This window comes from Pongo abelii, chromosome 11, assembly GCF_028885655.2.
Source record: "Pongo abelii isolate AG06213 chromosome 11, NHGRI_mPonAbe1-v2.0_pri, whole genome shotgun sequence".
Classification (NCBI taxonomy): domain Eukaryota; kingdom Metazoa; phylum Chordata; class Mammalia; order Primates; family Hominidae; genus Pongo; species Pongo abelii.
In genome coordinates this window covers 26839041-26864237 of record NC_071996.2, presented here as the reverse complement: position 1 = coordinate 26864237, position 25197 = coordinate 26839041, and the positions used below count along the sequence as shown (strand labels likewise).

The following is a 25197-nucleotide window of genomic DNA, read 5'->3' as shown; positions in this document are numbered from 1 at the left end:
CAAGTTCAGCAGTAAGCAGAGAGCCTGATGACCACATTGGACTTCCACCCTGGCTGGCTCCCCAAATTGAGGAATCAAAGTTCGCGGAGAGGAAGCTACACATGTAAGACAAATTGCTACGACACTGCAGCTCCCCCGCAATTCCCTGTGACCCCACAGAAACCAGCGTTCCTCTGCCTGTCTGCTCTGTCTATTGAAAGTAGAGGGGTATCATACCAGTCGGGGTAGAGCAGACACACAGTCCTTTGCTCATCCTTGCTGGATGCCTGGGTGGGTGGCCAGAACTGTTTCACGTCTGGGGCACACAAACAATAAAAGATAAAGTAGAAGGTGACAAATCCACATGATGCCTGGGTGGTCATGAGATGACCCAGGAATAAAGTGCAAAAAAAGTGCATACTCATAATCATGATAGAACCACAAAAACACCATCCATCAGGACACTTGCCCACGTGTTCTGGAAAAGGGAACCAGCAACTGAACAACCACTATCACACCAGGCACCTCACAGACCTTCATTCTTTTAAACTCCACAAAATTATACTTCTTGTTTTACACATGAAAACACTGAGGCTCAGAGAAAAAAAAAAAAAGGCAGCTCCAAGTCACAGAGCTAGGAAGTGCCAGAGTTGGAATTCAAACTCCAAAGCCTGTTTCTCTCAGGACATGGTGAGGGAACTTGTCCCCATCACCACAGAGGGCTTTTGTCTAGCACGGATGGAACCCTGCTCCGGTGCTGCACAGGACACAGGCCAGCCATCCCACCACTGCCAGGTGCAGCTCCAGGACCTGGGATGCTGACGGTACTCAGTGTATGTCTTCAAAGGACACAATCATGGTCACAATAAATAGTCACAATGTGTCCAGGCGCAGTGGCTTAGGCCTATAATCCCAGCACTTTGGGAGGCCCAGGCAGGTGGATCACTTGAGCCCAGGAGTTTGAGACCAGCCTGGGCAACATAGTGAGACCCCCCAGCTCTACAAAAAATTTAAAAATTAGCCGGGCATGGTGGTCTACACCTGTGATCCCAGCTACTCGGGAGGTTAAGGTGGGAGGGTCACTTGGGTTGAGGAGATCAAGGGTGCAGTGAGCCATGATCATGCCACTGCATGCCAGCCTGGGCAACAGAGCAAGACCCCCTCAAAAAAGGAAAAAAAAAGAAAGAAAGAAAGAAGGAAGGGAGGGAGGGAGGGAGGGAGGAAGGGAGGGAGGGAAAAACAGTAATAATGCTAGCATCTGCTCCATGGAGGGGCTATAGGAGGAATGCAGAGTGTTACCCTGTTACCCGCGTAAGGCATCTGATGTTTCCATTTTTCAGATGCAGACATTGAGGCTGGAGGGGGTCACACAGCTGGGAAATGTTATCTGAACCTGCACCTGTTCTTTCCCGAGCCCCATCTCACCCACCGTAACAAAGTCACAAGGCCCAAATGGGCCTTTCACATCAACTCCCTACTGCTTCTGGGTTCTGCCCTGGCCCAGGGCCTCCGGCTACTACCTTGGTTGAGGTAGGTCAGCGTCTCTTCATGCAGCTTCACGGCTGGGGACGTAGCAGCACACAACACATATTGCAGGGGTGGCAGGCGGGCCTCATTCTCGGGGGACAGCTGGGGTTCCTCCTGCTTGAAGATGGGCAGAGCGAGCACATCACTGCAACACACAGGAAGCAGAGGTCAGGAGCAGAGCCCCGGGGGGCTCCTGCACAGAGCCAGGGCGAAGCTGGAGAGATGACGCAGACCACCGGGGCCCAGGGTGACACAGCACGCACATTGCAGGATGCTGGCTGCACTCCTGCAACCCTCGCACACTCTAGATGCTTTAAAACAGAGGAAACCGCTCCTTCATGACTCTAGTTTCACTCAATGACGCCCCAAAACACTGATTCAATCAGCCCATCAAGGAGGTAAAAGGGCAAAGTTAGCTAACATCTACAGAAATACTCTCCATGCCAGAGACAGGCTAGCAGCGAAGGGACCTCTAAGACATTTATTTGGTTTCTATCCACAAGCGATCACTCATAAAGTCTCACTTTTAGAATAAAAATCTAAACAAACATTTTTATTTTTTAATCAACAATTCCATTTACCGGCCACTTCTCATAGCAATACAACCCTGTCCTCCAGGCTCTGTAAACTATGCAAACGAACAGACCACTTCCTTCCCTCCCTGAGTACCCGGGTTGAGACATTCCTCCATCCCTTCTAAAGAGAGGACAACTGGACACTGTTTTCAGGGTCATTCTAATCTGTCCAAAAGGCAAACAGGAAGGAAGGACCTTGGCTTCAAGTCTGTGTTTGTGTGGTTGTTTTTTTTTGGGGGTGGGGGGGACGGAGTTTCACTCTTGTTGTCCAGGCTGGAATGCAAGTGGCATGATCTCAGCTCACTGCAACCTCCACCTCCCGGGTTCAAGCAATTCTCATGCCTCAGCCTCCTGAGTAGCTGGGATTACAGGAATGAGCCACCACGCCTGGCTAATTTTTGTATTTTTAGTAGAGACAGGGTTTCACCATGTTGATCAGGCTGGTCACTAACTCCTGACCTCAGGTGATCCACCCACCTCGGCCTCCCAAAGTGCTGGAATTACAGGTGTGAGCCACCACGCCCAGCCCAGTCTATTTTCTTATCCAAGTGGGAAATCTTGAAAAATCCTTGCTCCAAGTTTCTTTTCCTCCACCTCTTAACAAAACTCCCCACATTAAAAAAAAAAAAAAAAAAATGAAGTCATCATCCTGCGACTTAGGGAGGAACTTGTTTCTGGACGTATTTTTTAGGCCAGGAACAGTGGCTCATGCCTGAAATCCCAGTACTTTGGGAGGCTGAGGTGAGAAGACTGCTTGAAGCCAGGATTTTGAGACCAGCCTGGGCAACATAGTGAGACCCCACCATCTCTAAAAAAAAAAAAAGGAAAAAGAAAGAAACAAAAAACCCAGCATTTTAAAAATGCCCTTACAAGGGACAAAGAATTCCTTGAGAACATGAATGACCTCCAGGCAGGCAAGGCTTGTGTAAGGCCTCTAAATTATGAGCAGCACATAAACAAGTGCCAAAAAAGTGCCAGTGCCCTTATCTTGATAACCCTCTTCCCTTCGTGGGTCCCTGACTAGGAATCCAATTAGCTGACCCCACTTGTCTGTATAAACAGAGTCACTGGTACAATCTGTTCCTCGCACATCATAAGCAAGCGTCTCTACAACACAAACCCGGCACACACCCCATCAACATCTAATCAATTTTCAGAACGAAAAGCCTGGCATTGAGCACACACCTGGAAAACCTGCCCTGTGTGGGCCTCCCCCATCACCATCCACTGCCGAAAAATAAGGGTGCAAGGCCGTCTCAGCTTCCCCCACAGGGCGTCTTCCTTTTGTCAGAGCAGGGCACACTCCCAGCCCGGGTGGTTCTCTAGGAACACTGGGGATTGCATAATTTCATGTTTGCCCAGACCATGTCAAGTTAATAATCCACGGACTGCTGCCTTTAAATTTTTTAAAAAGGGGCGGGTGGGCGGAGGAAGTTAAGAACCATCCCTCAACAGTAACTTGTTTCAAGCCTGGCATCTTTATTTGCCAAGGAATAAAAGTCACGAGAACATCAAACAGAAAGGGGGAAGGGAGTAAAGACCTCTACCCTGGTGAGGTCAGACAGCTTGCAGAAGTTCTGCCAAGTGAGGAGACGACCAAAAATAAAATACAAAAAACGCAAGGAAAAGGACCAGACCCTCCCTCTAGAGTCAGGTGACCAGGGGCATATGCACAAACCCCCACCTTGGCCCTCACTGAGGGCAAAACTCCCAGCTTCCAAGAAGTGAAATAAAAAAGGGCAAGGACTTCTTCATCCATGGTCCCCCCCGATGACCCCAGAAGCCAATATGGCTTTACAGCACCACCCACTCCCAATGCTCACCCTCCTCCTTTCACCAAATCCTAAAAGGTACCTGAGCTACTCCAGACAAACTTCCATCTCGGTAGCAGATGTCAGAACTGTACCTCCCAGGCAGGGGAGAATTGTTCCCTAACGGGGTGAGGACGTTGTAGGTATCTAGGAAGTTTCAAGTACACTCACCTTCAACTCAGGGTCACCTTCAAACTCCTTGTTAAGATATGGCAACATACTTAATGGCAGCAAACTAAAATTTAGGCAAAGCTACAACTAAAACTTCAGTACAGTAAAAATGTATTCCATTGTAGCATTTCTTGCAAGTGAACGGACACTTTATCTGTGGGTGATTAACATCTCCTCCTGGGCTTCCCTCTGGTGACATCACCGTGGTCTGCCGGGTGGCTGTCAGCCTTTAAGGCTCTAGACCTTTGCCATCTCCAACTACTTTGGCCCATGAATAAAAACAGCAGATACATCAGCTAAATTCAATCATTCCCCCGCCTTCAGGAAAAGGGGATGTCTTCAGGGAGGACAAATACCTACCAGCAGCCAGGAATTACAAATAACGTTTTAAGATCTAAGTGGGAACTTCTTAGGGCCAAAACTAGCACTTAAAGGTAGCTCTAGTATGGGGGCTGTCAATGCCTGTGACTCCTTCGGCCTCATAATTCATTTTCCCTGAGCCCATATAATTTAACCCAAATGCCCTTTGGGTTAAATTAGGCACATTTCATAAACTGTGACTAGGATGGAAATAAGGACAGGCTAAAGCTGGTTCAGGCGAGTTCACAAACTGAAATAACTGCCCATTAGTCCCGGCCAGCAGCAGAACAGGGAAAAACAATCCTCCGGGAGAGAGCACACGGGGTCCTACTGCTAAGAGGGGATAGTGGGGAACTGTGCAAAACACGCAGGACTTACTTTCCCCTCTGAAGGGCACATACTCAAATCCCTCCAGAAGAAGAAAGATTTCCATCAAGGGCAATAACCACGCGGGCCTCGGGCGAACACGCGCAAGACCATCGCGGGGAGTGGGGCGGCCTGCCCCTCCGATCCCGCCGCCCCTGGCCGCCGCCCGCCCCTCGTCCGAGGAAGGGCACTGCAGAGGGCGCGAGGCTGGGAGAGGAGCCCCGGCGGAGACGGGCAAAGAGCAGGCGACGAACTTCCCCGGGCCGGGCACCAGGCTGCTGGCAGGAAGTTTCCTCTACTTCTCCGATACGCGGGGGAGAGGAGGGCCGCAGGGGGCGGATGGGCCAGGGAAGGCGGCGGTTCGGCAGGTGCGCGCCCTGCACGCTCTCTGCCGCCTGGGAGGAGCCCTCGCAGGCATAGGGCTCTGCGCGCTCGCCTCCCCAGCGGGCCCCCAACTCCGCACGTCGGGTCCCGCCGGCGTCCGTCTGTCAGTCCCTAGGCGGGACGCTGGGCGGGTCTCTCAGTCCCCAGAGGGCGGACAGCGGGGAGGCCAGGGCCCAGCAGGGGCGCCCCCTCTCCGCCCCTGGACGTCCAACGGCGCCCGGCCCGCCAGCCCCGCCCGAGCCCCGCGGGGACGGCGCGCGGCCCTTACCGCAGGTAGCTGCCGGAGTTGTGCTGGTTGTAGTGCTCGGGCTGCGTGTGCCAGAAGAGCATGGCTGGAGCTCCCAGCGCGCCGACCGGGGCGCTGCAGCGAGCGCAGACGCGGGATGCGCGGAGCTCCCACCGGCGGCTTCGCGCTCCGAAACCGCGGTACCGGCCGGCTCGGCGCATTTATCGGCGGCCCAGGGGCGGGACCGCGGCGAGACCCGCCCCCCAGGAAGCGCGGCCCGGAGGGCGGCTCCCCGCGGCCGCCGCACCTGGCTGACTCCCGCGCGTGCCTTTCCGGCGGGCGAGCGAGCGCACCTGCGGGGCGGCCAGACCAGAGGGCTCTGGGGCGGGCGGGGCGCTCTCCCCCAACCCCCGATGTGGGGCTCAGGTAACCCTTGCCGCCCCCAAGCCGCTCCACACGGCCCCTCTGCCCTACTGCTCCCCACTCTACGCCCAAGGCCGGTCTCCAGAGCGGCTCCGAGATTTCCAGCCTAGGCCCTCTCTGTCCCCTTTCCTCGCTCTTGTTTTTTCATAGCACTTCAGACGCTCTGAAATCATGGGGGTTTTTTGTTTGTTTTTTGTTTTTTTTTTTTGAGACGGGGTCTCGCTCTGCCACCCAGGCTGGAGTGCAGTGGCGCGATCTCGGGACTCACTGCAACCTCCCCTCCCAGATTCAAGCGATTCTCCTACCTCAGCCTCCCGCGTAGCTGGGATTACAAGCGCCCCCCATCACGCCTGGCTAATTTTTTTATTGTTAGTAGAGATGGGGTTTCGCCATGTTGGCCAGGCTGGTCTCGAACTCCTGACCTCAGGTGATCCGCCCACCTTGGCCTCCCAAAGTGCTGGCATTACAGGCGTGAGCCACCGAGTCAGGCCGACATTTTTTTAGTTTTTATTTTTACTTGTGTACTGATTGTCTTTCCCATTAGACTGTAAGCTCCAAGAGGACAGAGTCTGGTTCTCTTAACACCCCGTTACCTGCACTGCCCAGAACAGTGCATGGGACATAGTTAAGATAAATATTTGTTGAGTAAACACACACAAAAAAAGGAATGCACCAAAAGAGTAATCAGAGAAGGCTTCCTGGAGGAGGTGACATTGAGCTGAGACCTGATGGATGCAAAGGAAGCATCTCTGTGAACAACACCTAGGGAAAAATAGTTCCAGGCATAGTTCCCCACCCCCTTGGCAACAGTGACTGCCAAAGCCTTGAGGAAGACCTACTTGGCATGGCTGATCCTGGGGAGAGCTTAGGAGATGAGGTGAGGAGGGTGGGGAAGATCAGAGGGCCTGGCAGGCCAGGACAAGGAGCTAGGATTTTATTCTGTGTTTTAAGGGGAGGAGTCACCTGTATGATTTGCCTTTTGGAAAGATCAGTCAGGCAGCAGTGTAGACAGTGGGTCATGGGGTGGAGGGGAGGGCTATTAGGAGGGAGTGGAGTTCCCTGGAGCCCTGACCCATATCCAGGTGCTATCCAGTCCTCCAGTACACGGCACAGCACCTGGCACAGAGGAGATGGGGATTCTGTCCCTAAGTATTAATCCAGTCAAATGACATCCCTTGGGGACCTGGGTCCAGAACTCCCCACTCCCCTAGGCATGGATGTGGGTAAAACCCTCCCTCACTCTGCTGTTCCTGCCCCCCTCCCTCCAGCCATAGGTCACAACTGGCGAACCACTTCCTCTGTGCAGCCCTCAAGGACTGCCACCTCCCCACTGTTCTGCCCTGTTAGGAGAATGGGAATATTTCCCCGGCTACAGGTGGTGCTGTGAGCAGACAGTCCCCCAGCCATCGGCTTCTCCAGGAACTGCCCCTGCTCAGAGAGCAGCCTTGCCCTCTGTCATGTCCCTCCTGGGATAGCCCACATCCCAATGACTATCCCGGCAGAAGTATAAAAGCTTGGCCATCTCTGCCCGACTGGGGACAGTGCTGATGGGGTATTTTAGCCCCAGGACACCCCATGAAGACAGTCGAAGCTGTCACAAGACCTGTGTCCTGCTCAGGGTCTCCCTCCTGCTTCCTTCCAGCTCCTTACCCAGGGGTTACTCTTAAGGGAACTTCCAAAGAAACATCCTGAACACCGACCCCCACAACCAACCCCACCCCATCAGGGTCCATGACAAACCCATTGTTTATATGGGAAGCACTCTGGGGTGGTCTGGAAAGAACATGTCCTTTGCTGGACTCGTCCTTGAGTTCTAACAGGAGAGGTCCATGGGTGAGCAGCAGCGACAGTACAGTGTGGTCAGGGATGTAGAGGCTGCCCTGGCAACACAGAGGAGGACTCTGGAGCTCCAAAGAGGCTCCAGCATGAAGTGATATCTCCTGATGGATGGGTGAGTGGAAGTGAAACCAATCTGTGGAGATGGAGGGAGGTCTCCGGCCCAGTAGACGCTCCTGCAAAGCCCTGGAGGAAGGGCAGTCAATATTATTAGATGGCTCAGACCTGGGTTTACTACTTAGCTCCATCTGAATATATGACCTTGGGTGGAGTAAATTGACCTCATACTGCTTCTCCCATCAAGAGGTGGTGTCTGTTTCCTTCCCCTCCCCCTTCCACCTGGGCTGACCCTGTGACTTACTTTAACCATAGAATGCAGAGGAAGTAATGCTGTTCCCTTCTGGGCTGGCCCCTAGGCAGCTTCTCTTTTTTTTTTTTTTTTTTGAGAAGAAGTTTGTTGTTGCCCAGGCTGGAGTGCAATGGCAGGATCTCAGCGCATTGCAAGCTCTGCCTCCTGGGTTCAAGCGATATTCCTGCCTCAGCCTCCTGAGTAGCTGGGATTACAGGTGCCTGCCACCACACCCAGCTAATTTTTTATATTTTAATTAGAGATGGGGTTTCACCATGTTGGCCAGGCTGGTCTGGAACTCCTGACCTTCAGGTGATCCACCCACCTCAGCCTCCCAAAGTGCTGGGATTACGAGCATGATAGGCAGCTTCTCTTAACTCTCCCAGAGCTCTAAGCCACCAGGTAGAGTCCAAATGCCCCATTGGAGAGGGAGATCTGGTCAGCCTCCAGTCCCTCCGGCCACCCAGCAGAGCCCATCTAAGATGCCCCAGTGGATTGCCTCCAACCACGCCTCATAGAACTGAGGCAAGCCCTGCCTGCCCAAGCCCTGCCCAAAATGCAGGCTCGTGAGCAAATGGATGGCTTAGTGGCCTTACGCCACTAAGGTGTGGGCTGGTTTGTTTCATACAAATGGAAAAATGATACGCTGGGCCCTGTGGATCTGGGTTTTGCTATTGGGAATAATAAGGGCTCATTTCATGGTTGTGGTGAAGCTTAGGTTCAGGTGAGTTTAGCTTCTCAGGGATGATGGCTCTCATGACCTAAGTATGACTCTCTGTATTTTGGGTCATTGCTTACCTTCTCTCTCTTTGTAGGTTTTTAACTATGGGAGGGTAGAATTCAGCAGTGCCTACAGAGACAGCATTTGAGTCACACTGTGTGAACAAAAATGCATATTTCTGCCCGTGACTCTTCGGTGTTACAGGGCACAATTAGGCCTCGTCTGGACCCCTGGGGCTTCCGGCCTGCTGAGGAGTAGGAGACAGATGTGCAGGAGATGGCCTGCCAGTTCCTCTTTTATTTTGTGAATGTTCACAATTCCCACGTGGTGGGAACATTGATTTTTACTGTGCACCAGACCCAGAGCCATGCACTGTCATCTCCCGACACTGAGAAGTAGAAACATCACCTGACCTTCCGATTGAAGAAACAGGCTTGGGAGGCTGACTGCCACAGCTGGGATTTGAGGCCAGGCCTGTAAATTCAACAACCATACCCTGACACTCATCCATTCCTGTCTTAAGGCCCGGCATTCGTTTCTTCACCCCGCACTGGGCAAAGGTGCTGTGACCAGATGTCCTCTGCTCCCAGGATCCGCCCGGGGTCCCTGCAGAGGCAGCAGAAAGGGGCTCGCTGAGTACTCAGGTGTCACGCCCTTAGCAGCTCCACAAGGGATTCCCAGCTGCTCTTGAAACAGATCGTGATGAAGACTGGGGATTCACATCTGAGAAGATGGTTTTGAGGCATGAATAGGAGTTGAAGGATGGCCAAGGTAAAAGGCGGAATTTAGCCAGAGGGAAAGCGTGTGCACACATGTTCGTCACAGTGTTTATCACAGTTTATCTTGGGATCAGCAGCTTTGAACGAGGGAAGCAGTGAGCAGAGGACAGAGTTAATCTGTGAGGCCTCAGTGGATCCTATGTGAGCTCCGGGGACACGCTGGCGCTCCAAGTTGTCCAGAATTTGGTCAGGGGTTCAAGCCTTTCTATACCACCTTGACCAGTCATGGACAGATGTGATTGCCCTGGGGAAGGGACATCACTGTGGGCAAAGCAGCTCAGCTGAGTCCTGGAGAGGGACCTGTCAGTGTTATCACCTGCGAAGGCTTCCTGCAGCAGGGGCTTGAGTGCCGCAGCTGGAGAGGGGACACCTTGGCTGGACATGACGGCACCCACCACGCTCTCCAAGCTCAGAATCTTTGTTTATGGAATGAAGATGATGATGCCTCCCTGATGGAGCCGTTGGGAGCATTAAGACAGTGACAGAGCATGCAGGGTAGGCTTGCCTGGCTTCTCTAAGGCACTTTGCTTTTCAGCCCTGGGTCAGCAGTCTCGCTTTAATTTCTTCTTGAGTGTCCAACAGCCTGTGGTTCATCAAAAACCCTGTGTGCTGGTAAGGATTACATTCTCTGCAAGTAACAGAAACCCCAAAATGAAGTGGCTTAGAAGAGATAGAGGCTTATTTCTCCCTCAAGTTCCAGAAGTCTAGAGTTCATGTCACCCACTAAGGTACCCACTTGGCACATACGGCTGTTGAGCACTTGAGATCTGGCTGGTCTGCATCGAGGTGTGCTGGAAATGTAAAACCTGTATATAAAAAAAGAATGTAACCTAGCCCCTCAGTAATTCTTATACAGATCATATAATAAATAACAATTTGAATGTATTTGGTTAGATACAATATTATTATGAAAATTAATTTTACATTTATTTTTACTTTTTTTTTGAGACAGAGTCTTGCTCTGTCGCCCAGGCTGGAGTGCAATGGCGCGATCTCGGCTCACTGCAACCTCCGCCTCCTGGGTTCAAGCAATTCTCCCTGCCTTAGCCTCCCAGGTAGCTGGGATTACAGGTGCCCTGCCACCACACCTGGCTAATTTTTGTATTTTTAATAGAGTTGGGGTTTTACCATGTTGGCCAGGCTGGTCTTGAACTCCTGACCTCAGGTGATCCACTGGCCTCGGCCTCCAAAAGTGCTGGGATTACAGGCGTGAGCCACCGCGCCCGGCCTATTTTTACTTTTTAAACATTTATATACGTGGCTGGTATTTGTGGCTTGCATTATATTCTTTTTTTTTTGAGACAGAGTTTCTCTCTTATTGCCCAGGCTGGAATATAATGGCACAATCTCGGCTCACTGCAACCTCCACCTCCTGGGTTCAAGCGATTCTCCTGCGTCAGCTTCCCGAGTAGCTAGAATTACAGGTGCCCACCACCATACCCGACTAATTATTTTTTGTATTTTTAGTAGAGATGGGGTTTCGCCATGTTGGCCAGGCTGGTCTCCAACTCCTGACCTCAGGTGATCCACCCACGTCGGCCTCCCAAAGTGCTGGGATTACAGGCACGAGCCACTGTGCCCAGCCGCTTGCATTATATTCTTATTGGATGCAATTTGTCCCAGAGCAGCGGTTTCTCAACCAGAGGTTGTTTTGCCCCCAGAGGACAATGGCAATCTGGTGGGTGGGAGTGCTATTTGTGTATAGTGGGTGGAAGCCAGGGATACTGCTAAACATCCTATAATGCGTAGAACAGACCCCACAACAAAGAATTATCCAGCCCGTAATGTCAATAGGACTCAGGTTAGGAAACCCTGGTCTAAAGGTAATAGGTTGTACAATGTCAGGGAAGCCTTCTGATGCCATGTTTGTTTGCCAGGTGAACCTTCCATTTGCCGGGTCATGGCACAGTCTAAAATGGCTGCTGGAGCTCCAGCCACTATGACAGTATTCCTGAAGGAATGGGAGAAAAGGGCATACCTCTCTTTGAGGAAGATGGACACACCACTTCTGCTTTTTTCCTATTGACTGGAACATAGTCACCTGGCCTCCTCCTTGCTATATGGGAGGCTGGGGAATGTAGTCCTTATTGAAGTGGCATGTGCCCAGCCAAAAAGAAGAGGTTCTTACTGAGGAAGATGGGAGAAGGGATTTGAGGGGGAAACTAGTACCAGCCATACTCTGCCAGGGGCACCAGGCAAGGAATGTTATTCCCATTTTACAGCTGAAGAAACAGAGGCACTTTGGTGAGAGGACTTGCCAAGACACAGAGTGAATGGCAGACCCAAGCAGGAACTGAGGCCTCCTGACTACTGGCCGTCTCTTCATCATACCTTGCTGTCCTGCAAACTTGGCTCCATCACATTTGTATCCTTTGAACCCTATTTGCCAATGGCCCATATTGTCATCTCAGATGTGGTTCATCTTCATGTCTGATCCTAGCTTCTCAAGAGAGGAGAATGACTTTTCCAAGATGTTTCTTCAAATTCAGACAAAGTCCGACGTGGCCTTCAGAGGACTACCCCAAGTTCAGTTTCTACGTTTTAACAAATGTACGTGGTCATATGAGATGTTAACAGAGGGGGAAACTTGGGGAAGGGGATATGAGAATTCTGTTTATTATATTGTTAACTTTTCTGTAAATCTAGAATTATGCCAAAATACAAAAATTTCTTTTAAAAATCTTTCTTCAGAATTCAATTGGTCAGCTTAAAATTTGGGCAAGTGTGGTTTGGTTTTCCTGAAGCAGAACTCACCTGCATCATTGACATTACTCATTTTGTCATGCACCAACTAGCCTTGGTGTGGAGCTATTACTGGATGAGGGTATATAGTCTGGGCTATTTGGTGCATGACAAAATGGGGGCAGGGCAGAGACTGGGTGGGGGCATACTATATATATATATATATATATATTTTTTTTTTTTTTTTTTTTTTTTTGAGATGGAATCTCGCTCTGTCGCCCAGGCAGGAGTGCAGTTGTGCGATCTAGGCTCGCTGCAACCGCCGCCTCCCAGCTTCAAGCGACTCTCCTGCCTCAGCCTCCCGAGTAGCTGGGATTACAGGTGCCTGTCACCGCACCTGGCTAATTTTTGTACTTTTAGTAGAGACGGAGTTTCACCATGTTGGCCAGGCTGGTCTCAAACTCCTGACCTCAGGTGCTCAGGTGATCCACCTGTCTTGGCCTCCCAAAGTGCTAGGATTACAGGCATGAGCCACTGCCCCTGGCCTACATATAAGATATATATATATATACACACACACACACCCCCACCTACTCAGGGGTATAGCAACTCCTCCCAGACTGGGTGGGAGATAGATAGATAGATAGATAGATAGATAGATAGATAGATAGATAGATGATAGATAGATAGCTCGCTCCCATCCAACCTGGGCTATTTGGTGCATGAGAAAATAGAGAGAGAGACAGAGAGAGAGAGCTCATGCTGGATTGCGAAGTACGGTGGTGTGAGCTTGCTCACTGCCCCCTCCAGTTCCCCGGCTCAAGCAATCCCTACACCTCAGCCTCCCAAGCAGCTGAAACTACAGGCGTGTACCACCACACCTGGCTAATTTTGTTTATTTTTTACAGATGGTGTTTCACTATGTTGTCCAGGCTGGTCTCAAACTACTGGAGTCAAGTGATCCTCCTGCCTCAGCCTCTCAAAGTGCTGGGATTACAGGCATGAACAACTACACCTGGCCATACATTTGTGTATATATATATATTTTTTTTTCAAAAGAGATGGGGTGTATTAGTCCATTCTCGCATTGCTGTAAAGAAATACCTGAGATTAGGTAATTTATAAAGAAAAGAGGTTTAATTGGCTCATGGTTCTGCAGGCTGTATGGGAAGCATAACGACTTCTTCTTGGCTTCCACTGAGACCTCAGGAAACTTCCAATCCCGGAAGGCAAAGGGGGAGTGAGACGTTTCACATGGCCCAAGCAGGAGGAAGGGAAAAGAGGGGAGGAAATTGCTACACACTTTTAAACAACCAGATCTCATGATAACTCATTCACTCACTATCACGAGAGCAGCACCAAGGGGATGGTGCTAACCCGTTCTGAGAACTCCACCCCCACGATCAAATCACCTCCCACCAGGCCCCACTTCCAGCACTGGGGTGGGGGGAAATTACAATTTGACATGAGATTTGGTGGACACATAGATCCAAGCCATATCAAGGGGTCTCACTGTATTGCCCATGCTGGTCTTGACTCCTGGCCTCAAGCAATCCTTCTGCCTTGAACCCCAGTCCCTCCCATGCAAAGACCCTGCTCTGACTCTCCTCCTCTTCCCTCTCTGGCCTAGATTGCTCCCATCAGTCCTTCCAGCAGCAGTCAAGTATTCTCATTCTGACAAGGGCTGCCCTGCTCCCTGCTCAGTAGTCATGGCTAATTGCCCTGGGTGGAGTTGGCCACATGCACTTTGGCACAGCGCCCTCCCTCTAGGGCCAAACAAGCACCCTGTTATCTGCTTCACACCTCCTTCTGCAAACCGCCCTGTTACAGGTGCCAGTCTCTGCAAGGGGCCACGGGGAGCACCTCTAACCCAGGGACTGCGGCTCCAGAGACATGGAGGAAAGCAGTGAGTGAGACTACACAAAGACCCTGGCTGGGGGCACGGCTGAGGCCAAAGAGGGAGAAAACAGAAGTGCTCCCCATTCATTAGCCCACTTAACTCTCAACATCCTAGGGAGGTAGATGTCATCACACCCACTTCACTGATGAGCACACCGAGCCCCTGAGATTCAACAACTTGTCCAAACTTGCACAGCTGGAGGACAGTAGAGCCAGGACAGGGCCCAGGGTGGTCTGGCTTGAAAACCCAGGCCCCATCTGCTGTGCCAAGCTGAAAGGACAAGAAGTTGGAAGAATTTTCTTGAAGAATTCAACACACTGGGGGCTCCCCAGTGAAAGAGCACAGCCAGATCACCCTATAGTGACAATGTGTCAACAGCCCCTCCCATACACTCTGAGCTACCAGGGCAGCTCCCACTATGAGCAGGTAATCGTGGATTGCTCAACACGTGAAAAAGGGCTCTACCATAAGAGATAGAGACCAAAACACAAATGCAGTCATGGGGTGTTGGGGACCAGAATCAAATGGGAGGAACTAGAGACTGCACACGGAAAGAAGACATTAAGAATCTGTCAGGAGCTGGGTGTGGTGGCTCATTCCTGTAATCCCAGCACTTTGGGAGGCTGAGGTGGGTTGGATCACTTGAGGCCAGGAGTTTGAGACCAGCCTGGTCAACATGGCAAAACCCTGTCTCTACTAAAAATACAAAAAAATTAGCTGGGCATGGTGGTGCACACCTGTACTCCCAGCTACCCGGGAGGCTAAGGCACGAGAATTGCTAGAACCAGGAGGTGGAGGTTGTGGTGAGCTGAGATCACACCACTGCACTCTAGCCTGGGTGACAGAGTGAGACCCTGTCTCAAGGAAAAAAAAAAAAAAAGAATCTATTGGGGCCAAACACAGTGGCTCACACCTGTAACCTCAGCGCTTTAGGAGGCTGGGGCAGGAGGATCTCTTGAGGCCAGGAGTTCAAGACCATCCTAGGCAACATAGTGAGACCTGTCCCTGTCTCTACCAAAAAAAAAAAAATTAAAAAAGGAATCTCTTAGTGTTGGCATTGGCCATCCCTGAGCTCTAGCTCAGGAAGGCAATGGATGGTCACTGTGTCCCTTGGGCCAGCCGTCATGAATAGCACACACACTATGCACTGCAGCAGCTCTGCAGCATATGGTTGCAGAGTTTGCGCTCCGCAAGAAGCAATAGCCAAGGTGGTGGCTAGGAGACCTGAAGTTCAGCCCATGCTCCTCTCACCAAGCCATGTACCTGGCATGGGGCTGCACCACCTAGAGGAAAGTCACCAAAAGTACCACCTGCTCATTCATCTGAGTGCTCATGTCTGTACCCACCTGGGGCCACACAGGCTGTTAAGTTTCTGTACTTTTTACACCTCAGCTCTTTGCCTCTCTACTGTTCCCACTTCCTAGAGCACTTGCTCCTCAGTGTCCTCCTCCCTGGCCCTAGTTTGCCTAACTGACTTTCATGAGGTTCAGCTCAGCATCACCTCCTCCAGGAAGCCTTCCTTACCCATCCAGAAGAGTAGGCCAGGTGCTCCTCTCCTTCACTCTAAGCTCTGTAGATGTTGGTTCAGTACAACCTCACAGCCCCACAAGCCCAGGCTCAAGATGTCACAGGATCCTTAGGGTGTTGCCTCACCACCCAGAGACCTCTGTGGCTGGTGGCACCTCTGCTTGGGTTTTGCTTGCACCTGCTGGGCTCATTCTTCCCACTCAGCCTGGCAGGCTGCATTTGGCTTGCACTACCAGCCTGGATCCCACACCTGCTAAGGGTTAGAGTTGCCCACTTAAAATCTTTTTTTTTTTTCTTTTTGAGATGGAGTCTTGCCCTGTCACCCAGGCTGGAGTGCAATGGCGCCACCTTGGCTCACTGCAACCTCCTCCTCCCGGGTTCAAGCGATTCTTCTGCCTCAGCCTCCCAAGTAGCTGGGATTACAGGTGTGTGCCACCGCATTCGGCTGATTTTTGTATTTTTAGTAGAGATGGGGTTTCATCATGTTGGCCAGGTTGGTCTGGAACTCCTGACCTCAGGTGATCCACCTGCCTCAGCCTCCCAAAGTGCTGGGATTACAGGTGTGAGCCACTGTGCCAGGCCCACTTAAGATCTTTTATTTCCTTTTTCCTTGTTAACAAAACCCTGATTTTACGAGGTGTCAGCAGTGTGTGCCCAGCTAAAAAAAAAAAACTGTATTTCCTAGGCTCCTCAATGAGAGGGCTAACCACATGACTAAATTCTGGCCAATGAGATGTAAGAAGAAGTTGATGGGCGGAGCTTTGGGGGAAGATTCCATAGCAAGTGAGCTGGCCTCAGTGTGCCCCCCAAGGTAAGGTCCCTCAGATGTGTTGTATGGGTCAGCTCCCCAAACTAGGGTTTCATTTTATTATTGTTAGTTGTAGCCATAGGGCACATATTTGAGGGAATTAGCTTCAAAAACAAAATCACACCCTGAAATATTTATTTGGAATTCTGGTAAGGCAACAAAAATATGAAGGTTTAGGTTTCCTACTGTTTATTGATAACCCCCCCAGGAGACAGGGGACATTCTTTTGGTCCTGTACACAGGTTTGTACATAGCATGTTTGTATGCGATCCCCATTCAGCCTGATAGGAATCTCTAGGCACAAATTGGCCACGTGTTTCTATAGATAATGTTAGTGCAGAAAAGATTTGACAGGCTAGAAGCTGACTCTATTGCCTTTTCTTTTTTTTTTTTTTTTTTTTTTGAGATGGAGTCTTGCTGTGTCGCCTAGGCTGGAGTGCAGTGGCATGATTTCGGCTCACTGCAACCTTTGCCTCCCGGGTTCAAGCGATTCTCTTGCCTCAGCCTCCCAAGTAGCTGGGACTACAGGCTTGCGCCACCAGGCCTGGCTAATTTTTGTATTTTTAGTAGAGATGGGGTTTCACCGTATTGGCCAGGCTGGTTTCAAACTCCTGAACTCAAGTGATCCGCCTGCCTCGGTCTCCCAAAGTGCTGGGATTACAGGCATGAGACACCGCACCTGGCCTGCCTTGCCTTTTCTGAAGTAAATTTTGAATTATATGACCACTGACTTGGGTTTTATTTTGTATTTTCAAGCTTTGTCATTGAATTCTTTAATGTCTGTCTTACAGAAAACCCGTATTCGTAACTCAACAAATGCTGATTTTCCTCACGTTTGTCCTGTACCCCTTTTGGTACCCTCAGAAGTTGATTTTGGTTTTCATGATGGGACTGTTTCTTAGTGTTTTGAATTGGAATAGTTTTGCCTTCTGAAGCTTTAAAATATGATTATAAGTTTTTTTGCAGATTAGGGGGTCCTGTGTAGCATTTGTTGCAACGTGCCACGCCTGTTTAACACTGGATACAGCATGGCTCATTACATTCTGTTGAACCTAGTGGTGAAATCTGAGTAGCATTGTTCCCACCTAAAAGTTCCTAATACTTTATACAAATACATTTTATAGCAAAGGAAGATGGGAGAGAGAGCCGAATCAGTTGACCAGCCTCCTTTTGCCCTTGCCTTTTCTGCTTCCCCCCTGCTTTGAAGGGAGATGTGAAGGCTGGAGCTCAGGCAGCCATCTTGGGAAAGCTAGATGCCCATTCTAATGTTGAGCAGAAATACAAAAGGAGCCTGAATCCCTGGAGACATCATGAAGCCATCACTTCAGCCTTGGTTTTCCCATCAGATCCTAGTTGATACTACTTGATCCCAATTTGGTATCTCAAAGGGGGGCTGCAAGTTACAGAATCTGCAGTTTGGGAATTGGCTGAATGGAGAGGGTTGGGTTTGGGGCTGTAAAGGTTAAGTTGTGGTGAGCTGGAAAGGGAAGGGAGGAAGGAAAAAGAGAAGGAAAGGAAAGGAAAGGAGGAAGGAAGGAAGGAGTTTTCTGCCCACTGGGAAGATCTAATTAAGGGTGTTGCCTTTCCACCTGGACTTATTGTTTCAAATGACCTCAAGGCATTGGCAGAGGGGGATGGGCAAAGGGCAGAGATCATCAGTTACAGAGCCCCAAATTTTCAGACTAAAAAAAGATTTTTATAGTAAGTATAATAGTGATGGGATTAGTGTCCAGAATATATTAAGACTATCCATAAATCAATGAGAATGCAACAAACCACCCAATCACATAATGGGCAACAGAATTGAAGGGGCATTGCTCAGAAGAGGGAACACAAATTGCCCATAAATATATCAAACATTGCTCAACTTCATTAGTAATCGGGAAAATGAAAATTCTGGCCCTGAGATAAGATTTCAGTCAAAAGACTGGCAAAAATTTTCGGAAGACATCAAGTATTGGCCAGGATGTGATGGTGTACATTGATGTAACACTGCAGAAAATAGTCTATCGGGAAACAGTCAAACATGTACATACTCCATGGCCCAGTGATTCCACTCCTAAATATACAGACGTTTTCTACTTATGCTTACAATGATTCGATGTATGATTTTTCGACTTTGCAATGCTGCAAAAGTGATACACATTCAGTGGAAACTGTACTTCGAGTATCCATACAACCATTCTGTTTTTCATTTTCAGTAGTGTATTTAATAAGTTGCATGAAGACTGGGCATGGTGGCTGATGCCTGTAATCCCAGCACTTTGGGAGGCTGAGGCAGGTGGATCACTTGAGGTCAGGAGTTCAAGACCAGCCTGGCCAACACGGTGAAACCCTGTCTCTACTAAAAATACAAAATTAGCCGGGCGTGGTGGCGCATGCCTGTAATCCCAGCTACTCAGGTGGCTGTGACAGGAGAATCGCTTGAACCCGGGAGGCAGAGGTTGCAGTGAGCCGTGATCACGCCATTGCACTCCAGCCTTCGAGACAAAGCAAGACACCATCTAAATAATAATAATAATAAGGTACATGAGCTGTTTGATACTTTATAAAATAAGCTCTATGTTAGATGTTTTTGTCCAACTGCAGGCTAATGTATGTGTTCCGAGCACATTTAAGTTAGGCTAGGCTAAGCTATAATATTTGGTAGCTTACGTGTATGAAATGCATTTTCAACTTACAATATTTCCAGTTAACAATGGGTTTATCAGGATGTAACCCTATCTTAAGTTGACAAACATTTGTATTTTCTGGAGAAACACTTGAACATGATCTTCAGAGCAGCAGTGCATATAAAAATAGGGGCAGTTGGCCGGGCGCAGTGGCTCATGCCTGTAATCCCAGCACTTTGGGAGGCTGGGGCGAGCAGATCACGAGGTCAGGAGATCGAGACCATCCTGGCTGACACGGTAAAACTCCATCTCTACTAAAAATGCATGGTGGCGGGCGCCTGTAGTCCCAGCTACTCGGGAGGCTGAGGCAGGAGAATGGCGTGAACCTGGGAGGCGGAGCCTGCAGTGAGCCGAGATCGTGCCACTGCACTCCAGCCTGGGGGAGAGAGCAAGACTCCATCTCAAAAAAAAAAAAAAAAAAAAAAAAAATAGGGGCAGTAAGGACCCGTGCTCAACTGTAGAATGGCATAACGTTTCTTAGCAGTGAAAACGGAATCAATACAGCCACATGCATCAACATGGTTCAGTCTGAGAAGCATAATGTTGAAAGGAAAAACTCAAGTTGTAGGAGGATTTTTTTCCATTTGTAGAAAGTGCAAAAAGGGGAAAAATTCAACAATATAATAGAAAGAAATATGTAAATATGTGGGAAAATGTAAAGAAAAGGAATGGTTAATACAAAAATCAAGATTTAAGTCCCCCTGGGGAGAGAGAGAGGATGTGACTGGAGAGGGGACCCGGGCTTCTAAATTATATGTTCCATTTCTTAACCTAAGTGTGGGGGGTGGAGGGAGAACATGGGGGTTTGTTTTCATTTTGAAAAGTCCATATCTATGATATGCACTCTTTTATGTATGATGCATTTCACAATCAAAACAAAACAAAATCAATCACAATCAAAACAAAACAAAAAAACCTGGGAGAAGCAAGCTATTGGACTGTGGTTACTTGCACATAGATTTGACCAGAGTAATATACCCTGCAAGCAAAGTTACTATATTACAAAAAAATAGAAAATCAAAGGCTGACCACAAGGCTCTGACCCTGAACTCATGCCAACAGGAAGCCTATTGCAAAAGCCCTAATTATGGTTTCTGGGAGGGGCATCTCCTCAATGCCCACACCAGCCATGGCCTGGAGGGATAATGGGTCAGGAAGATCCCCATGGATGGCACACCCAGGAGTGCCTCATGAGCTGACCAAGGGACTCACTCCACTGCCCAGGCAGCAAGGCTTCAGGATGTGATCACATTCTGGGGCAGTGATTGTGATGTATTTCCTAGTGTCTCTTTTTTGAATGAGTTTTTGTTGTGGATACCCCATTCTTTCTCTACCACTGTATTTTAGGTGTGTTTGGGACAGATGATTTATCTTTCAGATTATGAGTTGCAGGTCCCTAACAAGATACATCCCCCCCGATGGAGAGGACAACACACCACCCAGGGACCCTGGACTTTGAGCTGATTACAATCACTGGATGAGAAGTGGGCAGGGCACATGTGTTCTGTGGATGGGAAGGGCACGTGATGGGTGATAGATGGCCCAGGAAGAAGACAGAGTAGAGACTGCTCTTGGTCACCAGTATAAACATCCCCTTTCTTCCTTATTAATCAAACCCTGATTTTGTTGGGGGAACAATGTGCTTAGCTAAAACAAACACAAAAACTGTATTTAGCAGTCTTCCTAGCAGTGGGGCAACCATGTGACAAGGTCCTGACCAATGAAATCAGGTGAAATTTCAGTGACGCTTCAGGGAAAGCTTCTTAAAAATATATATATAACTCAGCTAACAAGTGCCCTTCTGCCCTTGCCTTCTTTCTGTTGTCTGGAACATAGACATGAATGTTGAAACAGCAGCAGAAATCTTGTGATCATGAGGCATTCTTTTTTTTTTTTTTTCTGACACGGAGTTTCGCTCTTGTTGCCCAGGCTGAGTGCAATGGCGTGATCTGGGCTCACTGCAACCTCTGCCTCCTGGGTTCAAGCGGTTCTCCTGCCTCAGCCTCCCAAGTAGCTGGGATTACAGGCAGGCACCACCACGCCTAGCTAATTTTGTATTTTTAGTGGAGACAGGGTTTCTCCATGTTGGTCAGTCTGGTCTCGAACTCCCAACCTCAGGTGATCTGCCCGCTTTGGCCTCCCAAAGTGCTGGGATTACAGGCATGAGCCACTGTGCCTGGCCACAGCATTCTTAATGATAGAAGTGTGGACAGAATGCCTGTGTTCCCGCCAAATTCGTATGTTGAAACCCTAATCCCCAGTGAGACTCTATTTAGAGTAGGGAAGTAATGAAGGTTGAATGAGGCCTAAGGGTAGAACCTGATCTATAGGATAGGTGTCCTTAGAAGAAGAGAAACCAGAGCTCCCTTGCTCGCTCCCACTGACTCTGTGTTCTCCGTTCCATGCTTAGAGGAAAGACTATGTGAAGACAAAGTGGGTGTCTTCAAGCCAGAAAGCGGGTGCTTACCAGAAACCAAACTCCTGCCAAGAACCTTGATGTCGAACTTTCAGCCTCCAGAAGTGTGAGAAAATAAATTTCTGCTGTTTAAGCCAACTAGGCTGTGGTATTTTGTTATGGCAGCCTGAGCTGACTAGGACAGAAATCGTGTGTTATCATTAGATGGTAGCACAGAAAGATCGAAGAATTCTGTGATGAATCAAGGAGCCAAGAAATAGATAATTCAATACTAGTAGTTGGAGACTTCAACCTCACTTTCAATACTGGATAGAACTGGGCAGATAGAAGACTTTAACAACACTATAAACCAACTAGTCCTAAAAAAATATCTATAGAACACTCCACCCAGCAACAGTAGAATGCACATTCTTCTCAAGCACTCGTGGAACTGTTTCCAAACAGGCTAGGTCATAAAATGAGCCTCAATAAATTTAAAAAGATGGAAATCATACAAAGTATGTTCTCTCACCACAATGGAATTAAATTACAAATCAGACCAGGTGTGGTGGCTCACACCTGTAATCCCAGAACTTTGAGAGGCCAAGGTGGGTGGATTGCTTGAGGCCAGGAGTTTAAGACCAGCCTGGGCAACATGGCAAAACTCTGCCTCTACCAAAATTACAAAAATTAGCCAGTCTCATAACCCAATGTCAAAATAAATAAATAAATAAATATTAAAATAAATTACCAATCAGTAAAAAATGAAAATTTGGGAAATTCACTAATATGTGGAAATTAAGCAACATATACCTAAGCAGTCAAATGAAGAATGGGTCAAATAAGTCACAAGGAAAATTAGAAAACACTTTGAGACAAATAAAAATGAAAACATAACATATCAACACTCATGGATGGGCTGGGCACAGTGGCTCGTGCCTGTAATACCAGCACTTTGGGAGGCTGAAGTAGGAAGGTTACTTGAGCCCAGGAATTCAAGACCAGCCTGGGCGACATAGTGAGAGCCCATCTTTACAAAAAAATTTTTAAAAATTAGCCAGGTGTGGTGGTTCACACCTGTGGTCCCAGCTACTTGGGAGGTTGAGGTGGGAGAATCCCTTGAGCCCAGGAGGTTGAAAGCAGCAGTAGGCCATATTCATACCACTGCATTCCGTCCTGGGAAACAGAGTGAGACCCCATTTCAAAAACAACAACAACAACAACAAAAAAAAAATGGATGCAGGACAGACATCGGTAAGACGGTAGACCAAGAATATCCTGGCCATTATTCCCCATGGAAACATTAAATAAACAACTGGAGACTGGTTAAAATACCTCTATGGAAGCTCTGGAAATCAGTCAAGATTTATAGCAAACAAGAAGATTTCATGATGTTTTTACTTGCCTGTGCTCCATCCCCTCCCCAGATGGTGCATTTTGGGGGAGGCAATGTCCTGGTTCCCAGCTTCTTTCCATAAGTCAGAGGGAGCAGAACCAATCAAGTATACCACATTCTAGCCTGTCCAGGGGCTGCCTGAGGGATTGGTCTCTGTAATTGTCTAACTTGGAGCTCAGACAGCCAAAAGTGACAATGCTCAGATCTCGAGCTGGAGGAACCTCTGGGAAGCAATGGTCATAGCTTCTGAAAACTGACCTGCAGACCCCTGAGGTAAGAAATTACTGATTAAGGAATACAATAGAATACCTAAGACCTTGAGAGGAAGCAGGGGGAGGATCTAAGGGGAAATTAAGACGTTTAAAGGTAGGTGGTACATGCCTGTAGTCCCAGCTACTCAGAAAGCTGAGGCAGGAGGATTGTCTGAGCCCAGGAGTTTGAGGCACTAGTGTGCTACGATTGCACCTATGAAAACACCTGGAAAAACCTTATGCCTTCATGCCTGGCTGATTAGTGGTCTGCATGAGACAAGTCTGCAAAGACTGGGAAAGGTGGCTGTTCTGTCAAATGCCCAATTTTTAACAAAGGATCACAAAGTATACAAATACATAGCAAAACATGGCTAATTCAAAGGACCAAAATAAATCTTCATAAACACAGACATCAGCCTTATTGCACAAAGTCTTTAAAAAAATTGCCTTATATACGTTCAAAGAACTAATGGTAAACATGGACAAAGAACTAAAAGAAGGCAGGAAAATGATATATAAACAAAATGAGAATATCAACAAAGAGATAGAAATGATGTACACATAAAAAGAACCAAACAGAAATGCTGAAGCTGAAAAATACAATAACTGAATTGAAAATTTTACCACCAGTATTCAATAACAGATTCGAAAAGGCAGAAAAAAATAATCAGAAACTTGAAGCCAGGTCATTTGAAATTCTTGAGTCTGATGGGCAAGAAAGAAAAAGGAGTGCAGGAAAAAGTGATCAAAGCCTTTGAGACTTGTGGGACACCATCAGGTGGCCCAGTACAATCACTATGAGAGTCCCAGAAAAAAAAGAGAGAAAAAGGGTCAGAGAGATTTTAAGAAATGATATGGCCCCAAATTTCCCATATTTGAGACATGAATATACACATTCAAGAAGCTTAATGAACTTCAACTAGATAAATCTAAAGAGACCCACACCAAGATGTGTTATAATCAAATTGTCAAAAAGCCAAAGACAAAGAAGGTATCTTCAGATCTGCAAGAGAAATGCAACTCATCAAGCGCAAGCAGTCCTCAATAATATTACCAACAAATCTCTCAGCAGAAACCATGCAGGCCAGAAGGCAATGGGATAACATGTTTAAAGTACTGGAAGAATAAAACCTGCCAGTGGAGAATTCTGTATCTGGCAAAACCATCCTTCAAAGATGAGGAAAAAATTACAACATTTTTAGATAAGCAAAGTTGGGAGAAGTTATTATCACTAGACTTCCCTGCAAAAATGGCTAAAGGGAATCCTTGAAGTTAAAACGAAAAAACACCAGATAGTAACTTAAAAACTGTGTGAAAGTATATAGTTCTCTGGTAAAGGTAAATAAATGGGCAAATGTAAAACCAGTATTACTGCAATTTTATTTTAGAACTTCACATTTTATTGTTCTATGTAATTTAAGTACAAAAGCATAAGAAATAATTATAAATCTATGTTAATGGGTACACAATATATAAAGATATAATCTGTGACATCAATAATGTAAAGTGGAGGGGGCGTGGCTGTAAAGGAAGGGTTTTTGTTTGAAATTCAAGTGAAGTTATAGCAGTTTAAAATACATTGTTATAGCTTTGGGATATTATATGCAATCCTCATGGTAACCACAAAGGAAATACATATATAATATACACAAAAGAAAATAAGAAAGGAATCGAAACATCTCACAACAAAAAATCAACTAAACACAAAGAAAAGAAGTAACGGAGGAAATGATGTGCAAAAATTCTTCAAGACATACAGAAAATAAATAACAAAATACCAATAGTAAATTCTTCCCTGTGGGTAATTACTTTAAATGTGAATGAATTAAACTTCCCAATAATAAGACATAGATTGGCAGAATGGCTTTAAAAAACAGTGTTTCTATGTTACAGCATAAGAGACTCACTTTAGGGTTAAGGATACACATTGGTTAAATGTGAAAGGATAGAAAAAGATATTCCAAGCAAATAGTAATAAACAAAGCAGGGATGACTATGTTAATATCAGACAAAATCAATTTTAATGCTAAAAGGGTCAATTCACCAGGAAGACACGACA

The 25197-nt window shown here is 47.8% G+C and overlaps 1 protein-coding gene across 2 annotated transcripts in view; it reads right to left on the bottom strand.

Annotated features, from left to right (window-relative positions):
• The window catches only part of TFCP2L1 (transcription factor CP2 like 1), a 67179-nt gene extending 61579 nt beyond the window's left edge, over positions 1 to 5600 (bottom strand). Inside the window, exons 1-2 of one of the 2 annotated variants that reach the window (XM_024242923.3) lie at positions 5442 to 5600; positions 1500 to 1651 (exon numbers count right to left, since the gene is read on the bottom strand). In XM_024242923.3, the coding sequence (XP_024098691.1) occupies positions 1500 to 1651; positions 5442 to 5503 (214 nt within the window). In that variant the 5' untranslated portion in view covers positions 5504 to 5600. 2 annotated transcript variants of the gene reach the window in all.
• Positions 5601 to 25197: the final 19597 nt, after the last annotated feature.